This window comes from Myotis brandtii, unplaced genomic scaffold (genome assembly GCF_000412655.1).
Source record: "Myotis brandtii unplaced genomic scaffold, ASM41265v1 scaffold44, whole genome shotgun sequence".
Taxonomy (NCBI): Eukaryota; Metazoa; Chordata; class Mammalia; order Chiroptera; family Vespertilionidae; genus Myotis; species Myotis brandtii.
In genome coordinates, this window is record NW_005366833.1 from 1,241,100 (window position 1) to 1,261,023 (window position 19,924).

General features: G+C 35.0%; 1 protein-coding gene across 35 annotated transcripts in view; it reads left to right on the forward strand.

Annotated features, from left to right (window-relative positions):
- Positions 1-19,924, forward strand: part of RFX3 (regulatory factor X, 3 (influences HLA class II expression)) — a 276,259-nt gene that overhangs the window by 82,125 nt on the left and 174,210 nt on the right. Inside the window, exons 8-9 of one of the 35 annotated variants that reach the window (XR_001363731.1) lie at positions 11,297-11,337; positions 12,308-12,350. The exons of 32 other annotated variants lie outside the window; for them this stretch is intronic. Coding sequence is in view for 1 of the 3 variants with exons in the window: in XM_014546300.1 (XP_014401786.1) it covers positions 16,547-16,556 (10 nt within the window). In the remaining 2 variants the exon portion in view is untranslated. Of the gene's footprint in view, positions 1-11,296; positions 11,338-12,307; positions 12,351-16,395; positions 16,557-19,924 lie in introns of those variants that run through there. 2 more of the 35 variants (XM_014546301.1, XM_014546300.1) reach the window with 2 other exon arrangements.

Consider the following 19,924-nt stretch of genomic DNA (forward strand, 5'->3'; position numbering starts at 1 on the left):
TGTAACATAGGTGCAAATTCTTAGGGCCTGGGACAACCACCAATACATTCTGGGTTGAATTGGTGCAGAGAAAGTAGTTTAAAATGGTGGCTATTAGTTTTAGATAATTTAGAGCAATTGGAAAATGAAGCTTATCATGGCTGCTGTATCGAGAGGGCCTCAGAATGGACTGAGGACTCATGGAGATAGCTAATGTAGCAAATGAGCGTGCGGATTGGCTGAAAGGTAGAGAAGGGCTTATTTGGTTCTTTTATCATTTCACATTCACTTTGAACTTGTTAGGATTCCTGTAAACTAAAGAGAGTGTTGGGTTTTTTTTTACTCTCCTTTTTTGGGGAAGATTAATATTTGGGTTATTCTTAGATTCTGGCAAACTGGTTGTTAGTTTATTAGTCCATTTGTGACTAGGAGAGACAAATAAAAACAAACCACTGTGAATTGTAAGGATGTAATATTTTTTAATGGTGTGTTTATATTTACAGAGTAAATCTCAAGAGCAAATTAATTACATGTCTGTAGTTCTTGAAGTTAAGTAGGCTAAGTAGGGAAAAAACATGATTTAATCTTGCTTTATTGCTAGCCAAATCTCTAGGCTGGCCATTTTTTCCTTTTAATAAAAATGCTTGTGGTTCCTTTCCTTCCCATTAGCTCATAGTTGAGAGCTCTGTTAAGTTGTCTGTGAGACGGAGTGTATTAGGCTTGCCTGATTAAAATTGTTCATGAGAGATCAAGCAGACAAGGGACTTTTAGCATAATTAAAAAAGCACGGCTAGCCTTCAAAGACCAGATTTCAGAGATTTTTTAATTTATATCCACCTGTAGGGAAGTGTGTTTATGTAATTAGATTCCAGTTCTCTCATGAACTCTTCTTTCTTAAGTCACACATGGTGCCCTTTTCTTTTATGCAGTATTATCTTCTCAGGCAGGAGACGAGAAATGTTGATAGGAGCCAGAACTTGAATGAACTGAAATGTTTCCCTTGAAAGATCACAATGTGATAAGTTAAAGAATCATTTGCTTCCTTCTGTCAACCAGTTTATTCATAAAAGGAGATGCAGGAGTGAAGTTGATGATAATAAGGGAAAAATCAAAACAAATTGCATGTCCTGTTTTCTTGGACTAATCTGAGAAAAATTACACCACCTTTTGGAAAATAATCTTTTGTTTGATGGACATGTTAACTGAAAGGTTTTTTTTGAAAGATTTTTGGCTCTTCATTTTGCAGCCCCTAACTTTGTATTGCTGGGCTCTGAAACGGTTCAGTTATTATCCCCTTTTTACTATCATGTTTCAGAAAGAAAAAAAAAGATCATTACATTTAATGTGGTTTAAAATGGCTTCTTTTGTCTTTTCAAAGCTGTGTCCACTTCGGCAGACTGTTTGAATACCACTTCAGTTTCTTCCTGTATGTTTTTAAAAATACATTTTAGTTCTTCAGAACGGAACCCTTTTTAGCATAAATCAAACTGTTACTGCTGTAATGAGGCAGCATTTTAGAAGAAAATTACCAAGGTGTGATTTTTATTTTTATTTTTTTTACCTACATGTAGAAGGCGTTATTACGAGACTATGGGCTTCTGAACATGTGGACATTTTCTATAGGGAAGGCGTTTTCCTCCACAAATAGGGGATGCTTTGTTTTCACCCAGAGTACTTTAGAGCAGCGATTTTCAACCTGTTTCATCTCATGGCACACGTAAGGTAATTACTAAAATCCTCCTGTACACCAAAAAATATATTTTTTAACAATCTGACCAAAAAAAGCTGGAATTTGGATTCATTCACCAGGTGGCTATTGTTTTGTTGGCTGTTGTTATTTTTTTATTTGACAATCTAAAGGAAAAGAGGTCCATGCCCCTAACTAAATTAGTCAGGTATTGCATTTTTAAAAAATTCTTGTGGCACATGGGTTGAAAATCGCTGCTTTGGAACATTTCTCATGTAATTAAGATAATTTTTCCATTAGCTGAGAGTAGTTTTCAAAGCTTCTTGGCTTTTTTTTTTTTGAAAGTTCTATCTTATTTTACATTTTTAGAAAGAATTACTTCTAGTCTTATTTGAACATAAAACAGCAGTATCCAACAGGAACGCCAGTTATTTTCATGATAGCTCTGGGCAAGAGAATAAGACGATAAAAGAAGTCTCCCACACCAAAATGTACCTTACGTTGTGGTATCCCAGTTAGAGAGTGGGACTGTTGTTAGGAACCTAATGAAACATACATTGGCCAGGCATAAAAGTATTTTAAATTCATGAAGAACTGAGGAGGAAAGGAGCCTGAAATTTTAAATGGTGGGAGGTTTTTTTTTGATGTTTCATACTGTCTGCAGGAGGAGAGCACTGTACAAGGTTACATCTTGAAACAGTAAAATCTGTGAATAGTTTTGTTTGTGGGAGGAGGTCACAAAAAGGTTATTTTTTTGGCTTTCTTCTTGACAAGTAATCAGACTAGTTCAAGGTCTCCTAGTTTCCAACCATTTTATAATCTTGAGAATTAATCCTTGCATCAATTTATATATCACCCTTACTTTTGATTAAATAAACTGTTTTAACAGCTGCACAGTTAAGTAGGTTAGGTAATAATAGTTGATTCAATTAAAACATAATTTAGGATAAAATCATATAGAATTAACGAGGTATAGTATGTTATAATGTGGCAACTAGTATATCTCTGTCATAGGTGATATGATTTATTTATCAAAAAATGGAAAACCCTTAAGTGATTCTTATTAATTTTAGACACTGGTTAGTATATTCATTTAATTTCTTACTCATCCACCATTAATTCAATAAACACTTAGTGAACCCTTCCCATATATTAGGCATTGGCCTTGAATATTGGTGATACAGAGATGAATGATTGTTTTTGAGGAGATTTTTTTTTTTTGCAGGTACAAATTCACAAAGAATTATTAGTATGAGAAAGTGTATCATGTAAAAGAGTGTATCTAATTGTTGTTGGGATGTCAAAGGAGACTTCCACAGAGGAGTCAATATTTAAACTGAGTCTAGAATAATAAAAATTCCATGATCAGGCCAAAAATGAGAGGAAGGGCATGCAGAAAATTGAGAATTGCAAGAACAAATTTGTTGCATTTTTATAAGAATTGCCAATATATATATTTTTAAATATATTGTTATTGATTTCAGAGAGGAAGGGAGAGGGAAAGAGATGGAAACATCAATGATGAGAGAGAATTATTGATTGGTTGCCTCCTGCATGCTCCCTACTGGGGATCAAGTCCACAACCCAGGCATGTGCCTTGACCAGAATCGAACCCGGGACCTTGCAGTCCGCAGGCCAGTGCTCTATCCACTGAGCCAAACCAGCAAGGGCAGACTTGCCAATATTTTAATTATTTCTGGAATATACAGGAGAAATAATTGGAAATGATCCTAGGAAAGTAGGTCGGAAGGTCTTTCATTCACTCTGTTGATGAGTTTAGACTTTACCTATAAGGAGTTACAAGGCACTAAAGGAACAAAGCTGGATAAATAACATAAGAAAATTTGGATTTTTGAAAAATAAATTGAGCAGGATTGTAGGAACTATTTGGAGAGGGAAGAAAGAGACTGCATTCAGTAATCATCATATGGCCCCTATTTCTTCAGGGAACTAGTAGGCAATCTTACATCACTGGGTTTTGGAGCCAGACAGAATGAATTAGCTTTAGATTCTCAGTCTAAAGATCCCCTTAACTTCTCATAGCCTAAGTTTTTTATCTGTAAAATGTGCATGATAGCTATCTTGCAGTATTGTAAAGTTCATGTGTTCAAACTGCTTTGCTTGAATTTGTAGGCATATATATATTCAATAAATAGTAATTATTAGTTATTGATCTCTAAGTGCTTAGAACTGTGTAGTAAATATTATAAATGCTCCTTCCCCTCAATTTTTATAATAATTGACTATATGCAAAAGCAAGCAAGCGAGAAAAATACACATTTTACAAACGGTTTATTTTTGAAGCCTTCTTGATTGCTTTCCCTATCCTCCTATATAATAAAAGCCTAATATGCAAATCAACCGAATGGCGGAACGAACCAGTGGAACAACTGGTCGCTATGATGCGCACTGACCACCAGGGGCAGACGTTCAATGCAGGAACTGGCCCAAGCCCACAGGCCCCAAGCCAGCAAAGGCGGGTGCCAGTGGGGACCCCCACCCCCGATCGCCCTGCTGGTTGCCTGGCAGATCGGCCCTGATTGTCGGCCAGGCTTAGGAACCCTACCATGAACAAATTTCGTGCATTGGACCTCTAGTGTGAAAGATAACCCATTTGAAGTTTATCAAGCGTGTTCATTAACCTTGCTCATGTGCTTCCAAATACTTTAAACCACAGAAAATGTTTGGTGTTGAGGGCTTTACGGTATGAGAAATATGATTACACTAGAGGCCAGATGCACGAAATTCATGCAAGGGGCTTGGCCCTCGCAGCCATGGTGGCTTGCCTCGGCCCTCGCAGCCCCGGCTTCATCCAGAAGGACGTCTGGTCTAATTAGCATAGTACACTTTTATTATAGATTTGCCCCAAGTGGAAACTACATGTTCTGTTTTTCTAACTAGTGCATTTAAAGATTAAGAAATACTGTTCATAGCAGCACAGTTTACTATACTCAGATTTGGAAGCTGCCTAAGTGCCCATCAGCAGATGAGGGGATTAAAAAACTGTGGTACATCTACCCAATGGAATCCTACGCTGCAGTAAAAAAGAAGGAATTCTTACCATTTGCAACAGCATGGATGGAACTGGAGAGCATTATGCTAAGTGAAATAAGCCAGTCAGAGAAAGATAAATATCACATGATCTCACTCATTTGTGGAATATAATGAACAACATAAACTGATGAACAAAAACAGATCCAGAAAAAGAGAAGCATCAATCAGACCGTCAAACCTCAGAGGCAAGGTAAGGGTGGGGGTAAGGGGGAGAGATCAACCAAAGGACTTGTATGCATGCATATAAGCCTAACCAATGGACACAGACACCAGGAGAGTGAGGGCAAGAGTGGGGGGTTTGGGGGGCAAAGGGGAGATAAGGACACATATGTAATACCTTAAGCAATAAAATTAAATTTAATTAAAAAAAATACTGTCTCTACTGTCTCAAGTTGGAATTTTTCCTAGCGCCTTACTTAACACGATCAGTTGAGTTTCTGCTTAAAATGTTTGTGACTGGGAGAGACAATTACCTTACAAAGCAGTCCATTTCATGTTTGGACAGCTCCAGTTGTCAGAATATTCTTTTTGTGTAGTTGATTCCGCTTCCTTTTAGTTTCTACTCTTTGGTACTAGTTCTCTTCTGATGCCACATAGACCAAATCTAATCAGCCTTTCATTTACTGTGCCATAAGCTATTTGCCAGAAACCATCTTTCATTTTTTCAGGCTTAGTGTATTCTCAGATTTTCCAGGTTTTGTGGTTGATTAAAAAATAAAAGTTTTTTGACCTACATTTGTCATACAATAAACTGCACATATTTAAAGTGTATTATTTTGATATATGTGTGTGTGTGTGAAACCCATCACTGCAATCAAATTAGTGAATATACTATCAATCCAATCATTTCCTTGTCTTTCATATTATCTTCCACTTATTCCTGCCACTTCAACTCAAATTCTACACCCACCCCTGTAACCACTCACTTGTTTTATTTCACTTATATTTTCTAGAACTTTATATAAATGAAATCATATAGTATGCTTTTTGTCTGGCTTCTTGTATAATTATTTTGAGAAGCATTTATATTGTTACATATAACAGTAGTTCATTTCTTTTTCTTGATGAGTAGTATTTCATCCTGTGGTGGTATCACAATTTGTTTATCCCTTTACCTGTTAATGGACAATTGGGTTATGTTCAATTTTTGAGTATTATGATTAAGGCAGCTATGACCATTGATGTATAAGACTTGGTGCAGACATATGCTTTCTTTGTTGGGGGAATAAATACCTAAGAGTGGAAGGCTGCTTCATATTGTAGGCATATGCTTAAATTTAAGAAATTTTCAAACTGTTTTTCAAAGTATTTGCACCATTTTATAATCTCACCAGCACTGTGTGAGAATTCCAGTTCCTCTGTATCTTTACCAACACATGATATGATCAGTCTTTTAAATTCTCTCTTTGTGGTATTAATTTGAATCTTTTCTTTTCAATTAAAGTTTACATTCAATATTATTTTATATTAGTTTCAGGTGTACCGCATAGTGATTAGATAATCATATACTTTATAAAGTGTTCCCCTTTGATATTTCCAGTATCCACCTGGACAATACATAGTTATTGCAATATTATTGACTATATTTCCTATGCTGTACTTTACATACCAGTAACTATTTTGTAACTACCAATCTGTACTTCTCAATCCCTTCACATTTTTTTACCCAGTCCCTCAGCCCCTCTTCCCTCTGGCAACCGGCAGTCTGTTTTCTATATCTATGAGTCTGTTTCTATTTTGTTTGTTGTTCATTTATGTTGTTCTTTAGGTTCCACATATAAGTGAAATCATATGGTATTTGTCTCTCTCTGACTGACTTATTTCACTTAGTATAATACTCTCTGACTGACTTATTTCACTTAGTATAATACTCTCATGTTCATTCATGCTATCACAAATGGTAATATTTCATTCTTTTTTTGGCCAAGTAATATTCCATTGTATGTAAGTACCACAGCTTTTCTATCCACTTGTCTATTGATAGATATTTGGATTGCTTTCATATCTTGGCTATTGTAAATAATGCTGTAATCTTCTTAAGGTTAATGATTTTGAGCACCTTTTTATTAGCTTATCTTTATATGTTTTCTGGGGTCTGTTTAAATATTTTGCCCATTTTTAATCAGGTTGTTTCTTTATTATTGAATTTTGAGAGTTCTTTATACAGTATGGTTACAAGTCCTCTTTTGGATATATATGCTTTGCATATATTTTCTCCTAATCAGCTCTTTTCACTCAATTGGGTCTTTCAAAGAGCAAAAGTAAAATTTTGATGAAGTTCAATTTATCAATTTTACCATTTATGTGTTGTTGGAATCTTACCTAAAAAAAATCTTTGCCTAACTTAAGGTCCAAAATATTTTCTCATATTTTTCTACAAGTTTTATAGTTTTACTTTTTATATTTAAGTCGATAATACACTTTTATAATACATTTTTTACTTTGGAATAATTTTAGATTCGCAGAAAAGTTTTAAAGTTAGTACAGATAGTTCTTGTGTACCTCTCATTCTCTTTTCCTATTATTAACATCTTACATAACCATAGTAGATTTGTCAAAACTAAGCAACCAGCATTGGTATATTACTATTCACTACACTTCTGTTTTCTGTTCTAGAGTTTCACATTAGACCTCATGTCTCCTTATTCTTCTCTGATCCTTGATACTAGTAGTTTCTAAGTCTTTCTTTGTGTGTGTTTTTTTTTTTGTTTTGTTTTTTAGTTTTTGTTTTTTTAGATAACCTTGACAGTTTTGAGCAGTACTGGTCAGATATTTCATGGAATGTATCTGAATTTGGGTTTGTCTGATGTTTCTTCTTGATTTCACTGGGATGACTTTTTTAGGAGAGGCACCCTTTTTATCACATATCTGGGGCAGGTGGATACATGATGTCACCATGTTTTATCACTGGTGTGGCTTAATCTTGATTATCTGACCACAGTGATGTTTGCCAAGTTTCTCCACTGTAAAGTTAATGTTTTTCACCCTTTCTATAATTTATTGTGTGGAAGCAAGTCACTAAGTATAGCTCATGCTCAAGGAATGCAGGAATCATGCTCTACAGCACTTAGAAATGGGTGTCTCTAAAAATTACTTGGAATTCTTCTGTAAGATGATTATTTTAAATGGTACTTATTATTTGACTCTTCTCTGCCATTTATTTATTTAATCATTTATGATATCAGTATGGACTCATGTATATTTATATTTATTTTATAATTTAGGTTATAACAAAAATATATGTTAACATGTTGCTGAACTTATTCCAGCTCTGCCCATTGGTAGCTCTTTTAGGTTGGCTCCTGTATCCCTTGTACTTGCTCCCCTCTCTTTTTCCAGTACTTCCTTTTATCCTGACACAAGATGCCTAAGGGTCATCTGATATTTGCAATGCTCCATTCCTAGAATCAGCCATTCCCTAACTCCTTTTTTTGCGGGTATGTTATTTAGAAACTAAGATTGGGCATTAGGTATTCATTAGATTACTGCTAATGGGATGTCACTATGTTTAGGTTCTCTCAGCACCCAGAGCCAGGAAATGTATATATGTATGCAACCTAAGGATATACACATTTACAATTACTTTTACATCTGTCTATTTGTATTTATATTCAACTAAATGTGAGTTCATACTGATACCACTGACTCTAATGCAGTACCAGGTGGTTCATTGCTTATCTGTAACGTCTTTCTCCAACAGGGAGAAACATGGATCCCACCTTTTGTTTACCTATTTACAGACAGTCCTCAGGTTACGTCGGACTCAGCATACATTGTTTCGTGGTTACGTCGCCATCTCCCATTTACAGTATTTAAAAAAAAAAAAAAATTCCATCATTTCGACATATGTACATATGTGATTTGTGGTTTTTATTATTTATTTTCCACAAGTAAAGGTCAGGAATTGTTATCTTTCTTTTAATTTTTTTTTACTGTTTCACTTCATTACTGCTGTGTATGTGCTCCATGTGAGTGACATAGGTGCATATGTAGGTGGTTTCTGACTTAAGACAAAAATGACATTACATCACGCCGTAGGATTGGATCTCCGACCTAACCCGAGGACATACTGTATTTAACCCCAGTGCACATGTAAAGCAGTTTGAGCTGTTAACCTGTATCTGGAAATCTACTTAGAGTTAATTTTTGTGTGTGGTGTGAGATACAGATAAAAGTTCATTTATTAAAAGTATGAATATCCAGTTGTTCCAGAAATATTTGTTTAAAATACTGTCTTTTCTCCATTGAATCGCCTTTCCCTCTTTGCTGAAAACTGGTTGTGCATTTATGTATGGGTCAATTTTAGAACTCTCTTAATTCATTCCATTGTGTTTTTTTCTTTTTATTTTTATCCTTATCAGAGAATATGTTTTATTGATTTGAGAGACAGAGAGAGAAAGAAAAACATCATTCTGAGAGAGAAACATTAATCAGTTGCCTCTGGCATGTGCCCTAACCAGGAACTGAACCCACAACCTAGGTATGTGCCCTAACTGGGAATAGAAGTTGCAACCTTTTGGTATACTTGGCGATGCTCCAGCCAACTGAGCCACACAGCCAGGGCAGTGTTTTTTCTGTGTTTACTCCAAAAACTTATTTTCTTGATTATTGTAGATTAATTATTGTAAATCTTAAAATCAGGTAGTGTTGTTAGCCATCTTTTTTTCTGCTTATTTTTCAAAGTTGTTTTAACTATTTTGTGTCTTTTGTATTTTCATAAGAATTTTAAAATCAGCTTGTCAATATCTGTGAAAAAAAGCCTGTTGGGATGTGGATTTGGATTGCATTCAATTTTTAAATCAATTTGGGAAGAATTGACATCTTAACTATTGAATCATGTAACTCATGAACAAGTAATGCCTCTCCATTTATTTATGTCTTTAATTTCTCTCAGAAATGTTTTGTAGTTTTCAGTGTACAAGACTTACGCATCTATTGTAAAGTTTATCCCTAAGTATTTTAGATGTACTGATGCTATTCTAAATGATATTACTTTTTAATTGCAGCTTCCAATGTTTTCTTGTTAGGGAGTAGGCATACAATTGATTTTTTAATATTGATCTTGTATCCCATAATCTTGTTAAAGTCACTAGTTCTTATAGCTGTTTTATAGATTCTGTCTGGTTTCCTATATAGAGGTCATGTTGTTTGTGAATAAAGAAAGTTTTACTTCTTTCTTTAAAAGTTGGGTATCTTTTGTTTTTCTTGCCTCGTTTCACTGGCTAGAACCTTCAGAACAATGTTGAATAGAAGCTATGAGAGCAGCCATTTCTGTTGTTCCTAATCAGAATGGGAGAAGCATCAAGTCTTTCACCAATAAGTATGATGTTAACTGTAGATTTTTCAAGATACTCTTTATCAGGCTGAGGAAATTCCCTCTTATTGCTACTGTGGTGAGAATTTTTATTAGAAACTAGAGGCCTGGTGCACAAAATTTGTGCATTCGGGGGGTCCCTCAGCTTGGCTTGTGCCCTATCGCTGACTAGGAGCCCTTGGGGGATGTCCAAAGCTGGCAGTCAGACATCCTTAGTGCTGCCGCAGAGGCAGGAGAGGCTCCCGCCACCGCCGCTGCACTCACCAGCCATAAAGCCCGGCTCAGGGCTTCTGGCTGAGTGGCACTCCCCCTGTGGAGCGCACTGACCACCAGGGGCAACTCCTGCGTTCAACATCTGCCCCCTGGTTGTCAGTGTGCATCATAGCGACCGGTCATTCTACCATTCAGTCGATTTGCATATTAGCCTTTTATTATATAAGATGAATTTTGGGTTTTGTCAAATACTATTTGGTGCATATTTAGATAATCATAAGGTTTTCCTTTTTTAATTTCTTACTATGTTGAATTATATTTAAGCCAGCCTTGAAACTTTAAATAAGCTTGGAAATCCTGAGATCAACCCCACTTGGTCTTGTTGTGTTATATGATCCTTTATGGACATTGTTGAAATCAACTTTCTATAATTTTTATATTTATGAAGATATGGTCTATAATTTCCTTACAAATTGGAAATTATTCTTAACTTGAATTTGTGGGAAAAATTTTAGGATTATTGCTTCTCTAAATTTTTGTAGAATTCACCAGTGATGCCTGGAGTTTTCTTTGTTGGGGAGGCTTTTACTACAAGTTCAATTTTTTTAATAGATACAGTTTCATTCACACTAATTCTTCTTGAGTGAGCTTTGGTAACTTGTATCTGTCAAGGAATTCAGCTTTCTTCTTAATTATAAAATTTACTGGCATAATGTTGTCGTAATATTTCCATATTATCTGTAGATTTTGTAGTGATCTCACTTCTAATTCCTGATATTACTAATTTATATATTTTTCAAAATGATCGCATCATTTTAGAAATTTATTAATTTCATCGACTATGTCAAAGAAATAACTTTTGCTTTCATTGATTTACACCCTATTTTCTATTTTCTGTGTCACTGAAGTCTGCTATGATCTTTATTATTTCCTCCCTTTTGCTAACATTGGGCTTAATTAACTCTTCTTTTTTTGGTTTCACAGTGTGGAAGCTAAGGACATTAAGTTGAGACCTTCTTTTCTAATATAAATTTTTTTTTATGCCATAGATTTTGTACGGCTTTAGCAGCATACTCCAATTTTTGATATGGTATGTTGTTATTTTCATTCAGTTTAAAATACTTTCTAGCTTCATTTTGGGTTTCTTCTTTGACCCTTTGGTTATTTAGAGTATCATATTTAGTTCTAAAATATTTGAGAGCTTTCCAGAAATCTTTCTGTTACTGTTTTCTACTTTGGTTCCGTTGTAAGCAAAGAACATAGTTTGTATGACTTGAATCCTTTTATATTTGAGACTTATTTTATGGTCAAAATATTGTATTCCTTTAGTTTCTCTTAGTTTCTGCTTCATGTATTTTGAACATTGGTTACTGGGTGCTTAAATATTTAGGATTATTATATCCTCTGGATGAATTGACCACTTTATCATTATGAACTTTTCTGATATTAGTATAGACACTCTAGATACCTTTTGGCTAGTTTTAGTATATGTGTCTTGTTGTATTCTTTTGCTTTAATGTATTTGTGTCTATATTTAATGTACATTTCTCAAAGGAATATATTGTTGGGTCTTGCCTTTTTAGTTATCTGATAATATCTGTCTTTTAATTGAAGTGTTTAGATCATTTACATTTACTTTGTTGATAACGGTTCATTTTAAGTCTGTCATCTTACAATATGTTCTCCTCCTATCTGTTCTTTCTTCCTTGTTTATCTTTTTCTATCTTCTTTTATTTGTTTGATTTTTGTATACTGTTTCATGGTGTCTAGACCCCTTAAGCATCCTGGTTGTCATCTTGGTTAGCTTCAATTTATTTAAAGATCAATGTAGACTTATTATGTCAAAATCCCAGAGTCAGAATGTATAATGTCTTCTAAGTGTTCTTGAAAAACAAGTGATCTATAAGGGGTTATTTTGATGATCTTAAAAAATTGCTTGATAATTTTATATTTGCCATAATACTTAGGTGCTGATGTAGATTGATGTTTTAGTTGGTGTCAAATGCCTTTTTTTAGGATCACCTATTGACTTCTGTGCTTTTCTCATTCCCCAATGTAAGACTCCATATGAGGAGGTGACACACTTGCAGCCTCATGAGGACCGTGTGGAGGACATCTTGGAAAAGCCAGCTTGCATTCCTAGGTTTATCAGTATTTGTCTGTCTTGAGTCAGGATCTTTTCTTCCATTTAATTTAGGGATAGAGAGAAAAGAAGAGACATTATTATTTATTTTCTGTTTTCATATCTCTACTCATTTTTTCTCAAATAAAAAGATTGGAATATATTTTTCAGAAAGTTGAGAAACATTTTCCTATTCAATTTTAGAGACGTGTATCCAGTATGTCATTGAGCACGGAAAGAGAGTTTTATCATTTTTTTTGTAGAAGGGTATGGCATGAAGAAGATAGAAAGGAACGATGTGATTTAGCTTGAGTAACGCTATGGTTATTTTATCAGGTTTGGAAGTAAGCAAATCACTTATCTATCTTGAATCCTAAGAAATGGCAAGCTGTGCGCTCTGGGTGTCGTCTCCCCAGAGGCCTAAGACAATTCACCCTGGCCTGGAACTGAGGGAAAAAATACTCTAAATTCCTTACTTCCTAAGATTGCCTTGTTCCTAGAGGATTTCCTTGAAGTAGTTTGTCACTAGAGTATTTTTTTTTGCAGTAGCTCTACTTTCTAGACAATATGTAAATTAGGGTATTTTGTTTATTCTGTATTCTAAGCCTAGCTCTTAAAATTTCAAAGAAGCAGAATATGGTACATCGATATTAAATGCAGGTGCTTTCTGCCCTGTTTGCTTCAGACAGTTGAGTGTCTATAATGGTTAGCACTGATGATTTGTAAGCTGATGAATGGATGCCAAAAGCTAAATGTCTCTTGAGTACAGTGGAGCCTATAGTCTAGTCTCCATGAATATTAGGGCAGTGTGCCAACTAGAGCTGGCTTAATTTTGCAAGCAGGAGCCCTTTTGAGAAGTATTCATGTTAATTAACCAATTCAAAGAGCAATATTTTTCTTTCATTAATTTGGCAGAAAACAACTAAATATCTGCAACAAGAATGTTTTTGACATTTTCATTTGCTGCTTGAAGAAAAATGGATACTTTGAATTGTGATATAAAAGAGAACTGCTGGGATTTTAGCATTTCCTTTTTAACTTCCCAAGGAAAATGTGGAATCCTCAATTAGCAATAATTTTTTTTAAAATTAGGTATAGTTGGCTGCAGGAGTGACCAGAATTAATTCATATTTTGAGGTACAGGCAGTTCTCGGGTTACGTAGGACTTGACATACATCATTTTGTGGTTACGTCGCCATCTCCCATTTACAGTATTTATTAAAAAAAAATAGTTCTGTCATTTCGACATATGTACATATGTGCTTTGTGGTTTTTATTATTTATTTACCACAAGTAAAGGTCAGGAATTGTTATCTTTTAAATTTTTTTTACTGTTTCACTTCATTACTGCTGTGTATGTGCTCCATGTGAGTGACATAGGTGCTTATGTAGGTGGGTTCAGATTTACGGTGAAAATAGCATTACATCGCCCCGTAGGAACGGATCTCTGACCTAACCCAAGGACCTACTGTATTGGCTTGTAGGAGATTCTTGGGGAGTTTATTGACTCAGACCATTACTTTAAAATTTTTTAAATACATTTTTATTGATTTCAGAGAGGAAGGGAGAGAGAGAAACATCAGTGATGAGAGAGAATCATCCATCTGTTGCCTCCTGCACACCCCCAACTGGGGATCGGCCGTATCCCGGGCATGTGCCATGACTGGGAATTGAACCTTGGCCTCCTGGTTCATAGGTCAACGCTCAACCACTGAACCACACCAGCCAGGCCAGACCCATTGCTTTTTACATCTCCTTCCCTGTATGTCTAAGAAATAGAATTTCAGTTATGTGTCATAGTTTCCTGTCCTCCCTCTTTTCTCAAGTTCATTTCCACTCCAAGTATTGCATAGAATTTTTTTCTGTCTTCTCCTGTTTCTATTGGTTTAAATAAATATTTGTTATCTCAGTCATCTTATTCCAATAATTACCTCATTTTAACTTTAATAAAAAGGAAGTTAGGACCAAGCACCTGGAATGAAATATTTTAAATAATTTGGAACTGAAAGTCCAGTGATGGACGAATTATAGAAGTATTTATTTGTTTAGTATATGCTACTCTTCATATAAATACTCTTATCTATTGATAATATTTATCCTTTCACTGTAGATATAACCTTTAAAAATACTCATATTTTTTATTAGGCACTATTTCTCCAGAACGTGATGATTCCTCAATTTGACACTTTTCCTTTCTGCAATTTTGACACATTTTGTCTGTATATTTTTGCTTCTGTATAGTCTTTATGAATTGGAGACATAAACAGATGGAAGAATATACCATGTTCATGGATTGGTAGAATCAACATCATTAAAATGTCCATACTATCCAAAGCAATCTGTAGATTCAATGCACTCCCCATTAAAATACCAACAGCATATTTCACAGACCTAGAACAAACTCTCCAAAAATTCATCTGGAAAAAAAAAAAGACCCTGAATAACTGCAGCAATCCTGAGAAAAAACAACAAAGTAGGAGGGAATCTCAATACCAGATATCAAGCTATTACAAAGCCACTGTTCTCAAAACTGCCTGGTACTGGCACAAGAACAGACATATAGACAATGGAATAGAATAGAGAACCCAGAAATCGACCCAAACCACTATGTTCAAATTAATATTTGACAAAGGAGGCAAGAACATTCAATGGAGTCAAGACAGTCTCTTCAATAAATGGTGTTGGGAAAGTTGAAAATAATTTTTTATATTTCTGTATTAGGAAGCCTGAATATATAATTCCTTTTATTCATAAATTAGATAGCTATGTGACTAATCTTGATATTTACCTTTTCTATTTTGGGAAATATATTGTACTGCTAAAATTTTTCTACTGACCTATGAATATTCAAAAAGGTTTTCTCAAATGATATATGGACAGAATGAAATTGAAGTGATTTTTGTACCTGAAAGTCACCAAAGGCCTATTTCTTATTTATTCAGATATTTTTTATCAGAGGTACATTTACTGGAATCTGTAATGGTTCTCAAAATTCCAAAGTGATAATATCAATTTAGTCTTTTTTTTTTTTACCAGTATTTAGTTTTTCCCCTGTATATTTCATAACTGAAATATTTAAAATGATAAGTCATGTTAATACTGGGGTCTTTGCTTTTAATAGCAGCTTTCTTTTTAACAATTTTAACAACTGGTAGTTTTTTTGGTATGTATGGTTAGAAGTTCTATTTTTGTATCCTCAGGTCTAGAAAATTAATTTGGGACTTGAAACAGTTCAAAAATAATAGAAAGTGGAGTAGAGGCTACCATCATGTTGTCCACATTTTCCTCATCCTTTTGGAGCAAAATCCAGAAGTTTATGGTTCTTCAACCCAGTTTTCAATTGATCATGGCAAATTAAGAATAGACATGGCACCATCTGGTTTTTACCCCACCAATTCAAGAATCACAGCCCAGACTCATTAAGTGTGGGACTTCTTTGGAGAAGGTAGTTTAAATGAATCTAAAAATATTTATACGTTTTAAAATAATTGCTCATAAGAAATATGCACATAGGACAAAGAAAGCTGCTCAACGAATGGGAGGTTCATTAGATTATATCTCTGACACCAAATACTTTATTAATAAATTTGGCTATAAATTCCCAAACCAGTTTTTAAGTCTAAATTGACATCTGTGCATTCTACTCTATTTTTCTTTGCCTAAAGTCCCTGGCTTTTCAGTTTTTGTTGCAAGTAATAAGAACCTTACATTTAAAAAATGACTTAAATGGATTTAAGCCACCAATGAAATACATTAGCTAATGTTAACTCAGAAGTCCAAAAATAGACTACTTTGGCAATGATCCAGTGGCTCAGTGACTTTTAAATTAATTATTCTGCCTCCTTGGTGTTTGTTACATTCTGATAATCCTGTCTTGGTTTTGATATGGCTTCCAGTAGCTCCTAAGGCTTATTGTTTCCATATTTACCTCTACTGGCAAAATAACTTTTGTCTCAGTATTTCTAACAAAAGTCCTGATGTTTATTCTGATTCAACCAGGCAGATCCTATTTCCACCTCAGAAGGAATCACTGTGGCCATGATGGTGGAAAGTCCTTACTGTTGTATCCTGGATTCTGTGTTTCATCTCTGGAGTAAAGGATGGAGTTAATTTCTTTGGAAAGCCTGGGTCCCCAAATGAAGTTTGAGCTTCTGGAAATGAAAAGGGAAGAGTAAATATGAAGGGAGGTGATTAATGTTCATCACAAAAGCTATCTTCTTTCACATCCACTGCAACTTACCTTAGCTTTAAGAGCTCCTTTAAATCCAAACTTTCTCTCCTACTGTTAAGGGAGCTTTCCCTCTGAACAGTAGGAAATGCACTGTTTTCCCGGACAATCATTTTACATTTATGGGGCACACAAATTGCTATTTTCTTTGTCAACAATTTTCTTTTTGTATTGTTAGGTAATATTTGAAATTTCATCACAAAGTGGATCCTTCTAAAGTGTATTTTATTTTCCCATTTGGTGGAATTATATGTTAGGTAGCTTATACTAAACAGCTCTGTTAGCAATGCACAACAATATATTCTTTAAAGCAAATCACTAATTAAAATAGATCTGAACATCAAGATATTAAAGCCGTGGCACTAGTAGCAAGTGTGAATTTCAGTAATTTGAAATCATGGAAATTTTACTTCAAGTTTTATAAAAGGAACAAAATCTGCTCTAAAAAGATTTTTAGAGGACATTTAATCTATCACCCTATCTAATGTCCCCTCCAGTAAGCCTGGCAGATCAACAACAATGGGAAATCAGTAACTAAGTACTTTCTTACAAGTTCACATTCCATTGTATCTGGAATGTAGTGAATATTCAACAAGGGTATGTGTTTATGACTTCCACCCGTTAGGAATCTATTTCTTACCTTAGAGCAGCGGTTCTCAACCTGTGGGTCGCGACCCCTTTGGGGGTCAAACGACCCTTTCACAAGGGTTGCCTAAGACCATCGGAAAACACATGTATAATTACTTATTGTTTACAGTAGCAAAATTACAGTTATGAAGTAGCAACAAAAATAATTTTATGGTTGCGGGTCACCACAACATGAGGAACTGTATTAAAGGGTCGCGGCATTAGGAAGGTTGAGAACCACTGCCTTAGAGGGTAGAACTTTATACATATGAGGGTAATTATGTGTCCCTAATTCATCTTCTTGTCGCAGACTTAACATTTAGTCATTTCTCATATATGATAACATTGCTAGATTTACTCACCATTCGACTTGCTTTTCTTTTAAATTTTTGTAATTTCAATTTTCTTTAAAATGTTCATAGAATAAATACTTTACCTTAATATGATCTGAACAGTGCATTTAGTGTAGTGGGAATATTTATTTGTTTTACAGGTGTTGCTTCCAAAATTGTGGGGGTTTTTGTTTAAAATACATTTTTATTGATTTCAGAGAGGAGAGGGGAGGGGAGAGGAAGGGAGGGGAGGAGAAGAAGAGGGAAAGAGAGATAGAAACATCAATGATGAGAGAAAATAATTGATAGGCTGCTTCCTGAATGCCCTCCAATGGGAACCAGGCCAGCAACCTGGGCATGTGCCTTGAGCAGGAATCAAACTGTGATCTCCTGATTCATAGGTCAACACTCAACCAGGAAGTCACTTGGTTAGGCCAAAAAATTGTGTTTTTTAATCACTTTGAAGTACCCATATTGTAAAATACACAATATATACATTAAAATATGCCCTTTTAAAGTGTTCAGTTAAGTTTTAAAAATTATACAACCTCCACCACTATTAAGATGTAGAACATGTCTGTACTGACCCCCACCCCCCAAGACTTACTTGTGACCCTACTCAGTGTCATGCTCACCTCTGATCCCTAGCCCCAAGCAAACACTGATCTGCTTTCTAAAATTTCATGTAAGTGAAGTCATACAGTATGCACTCTTCTTGTCTGGCTTATTTTACTCAACATAATGTTGTGATTCATGCATATTATTGTGTGTGCGAATTGTTCTTTTAAAATTTCTGAATAGTATTCCATTTTATGAGTAAACTACATTTGTCCTTTCACCTATTGATGAACATTTGGTTGTTTTCAGAAATTTGTGGCTCTGCTATGAACATTGTGTACAAGTCTTTGTTCAGACAAATCTTTTCATTTTTCTTGGATAAGTATCTTTGGATGGAGTTGCTGGGTCACATGGTTAGTGTATGGTTAACTTTAGAAGAAACTTCCATATTAGTTTCTGAAGTTTCTATACCATTTTACATTCTCACCTTAGTGTATAATAGCTCTAGTTCATGCACACTCACTCATTGTTTTGAAGCTGAATAGCATTCTCAGCAAATGTGTGGATGGGGTTAGGAGAGCTGTCTGTACTCATCCAGAGTCTCCATTTAGTTTGACTAGTCCTACAGTAAGAAAATAACTTTCGTTTTCATTTTTTATCCTCTCAGGGTTGTCAGTTTTCTGAAAAACGTACTATTTCTAGAGCTTCTTTTTTTGTATGTTTGTTTTTTTAAATATAGCTCCATTGTGACAGTCCAGTCTGGCATCATACTGAAATGACATTTCTGAAATAATTTCTCATTTTGAAGCTATTTATTTTTATGAAACTCCTTGCCCCTCAGTGTGTCATGTATAGCAGGTTCTTACATGTAGCAGGTGCTCAGTCTGTGTCTCCTTGTTTCGTGAATACCATATTTTCACTCTACAGTATGTATTATTATCTTTTTAAGCAAGTAGCTAAATTGGGCAGAACTGTATATCTACTGACTTATTATGGAACCTTCTTAACTAGCATAATGAACGATTCAAATTGTTGAATTTGATCTGTGTCTCACTTAGAAGATCTTTTATTCCCAGTAGCATCAAAGGGTAGAGAAGAGGTGCGTCTGACAAGGAAGTAGAAGGGTTTGTCCTTCTCTAACAAATCAAAATTCATGTATATTGTAAACTCAGAATTCTATAAGGTTGGGCATATCCAGTCCATGCCAGGGAAGAAGAATCATAGCGCTTTGCCTTTGATTTTAAGTCATCTCCTTTTTAATATACAAATACACCAGCATGCACCTTCATCACTACCACCACCACCATCATGATCAACAGCAACAACCCAAGTTTATTTCAGGACCAGTCTGGCAATTTAGGGAAAAGCCTATCTCAGGTGAGAGTTACATCTGCCAGTATGGTTGAGCTAAAGATTTTTTACATAGAGTAAATCCCATAGATGGACATTTGTCTCCAACCTCCTATTTTACTGGTCCTTTCTATATTTGCTACTGCCCTTCCTTAGGCATCTTTTCTAGTCTAAAGATCAAATCTGGTTCTTATCTGAATGCATCCCCTTCCTTTTTTCTCTTCCCATGAAATTCACTTATAATAAAGTATAATCTTTGTTGCTTTGGAAGTGAATAGTTCCCATCAACTGGACTGTAGATTATGCTGATGGGTTCAAGTTACCTCCTGGAGTTAACTTTGTGATTAGCTCTCATGTGCATTGTGTTGGAGATAGAAGAGCAGAAGGTAGTAGAAGGAAATGTGAAAGACAGCATTATGCTATCAGGGTTACTTAGTATGTTTCATTTGTGTCACCTAGC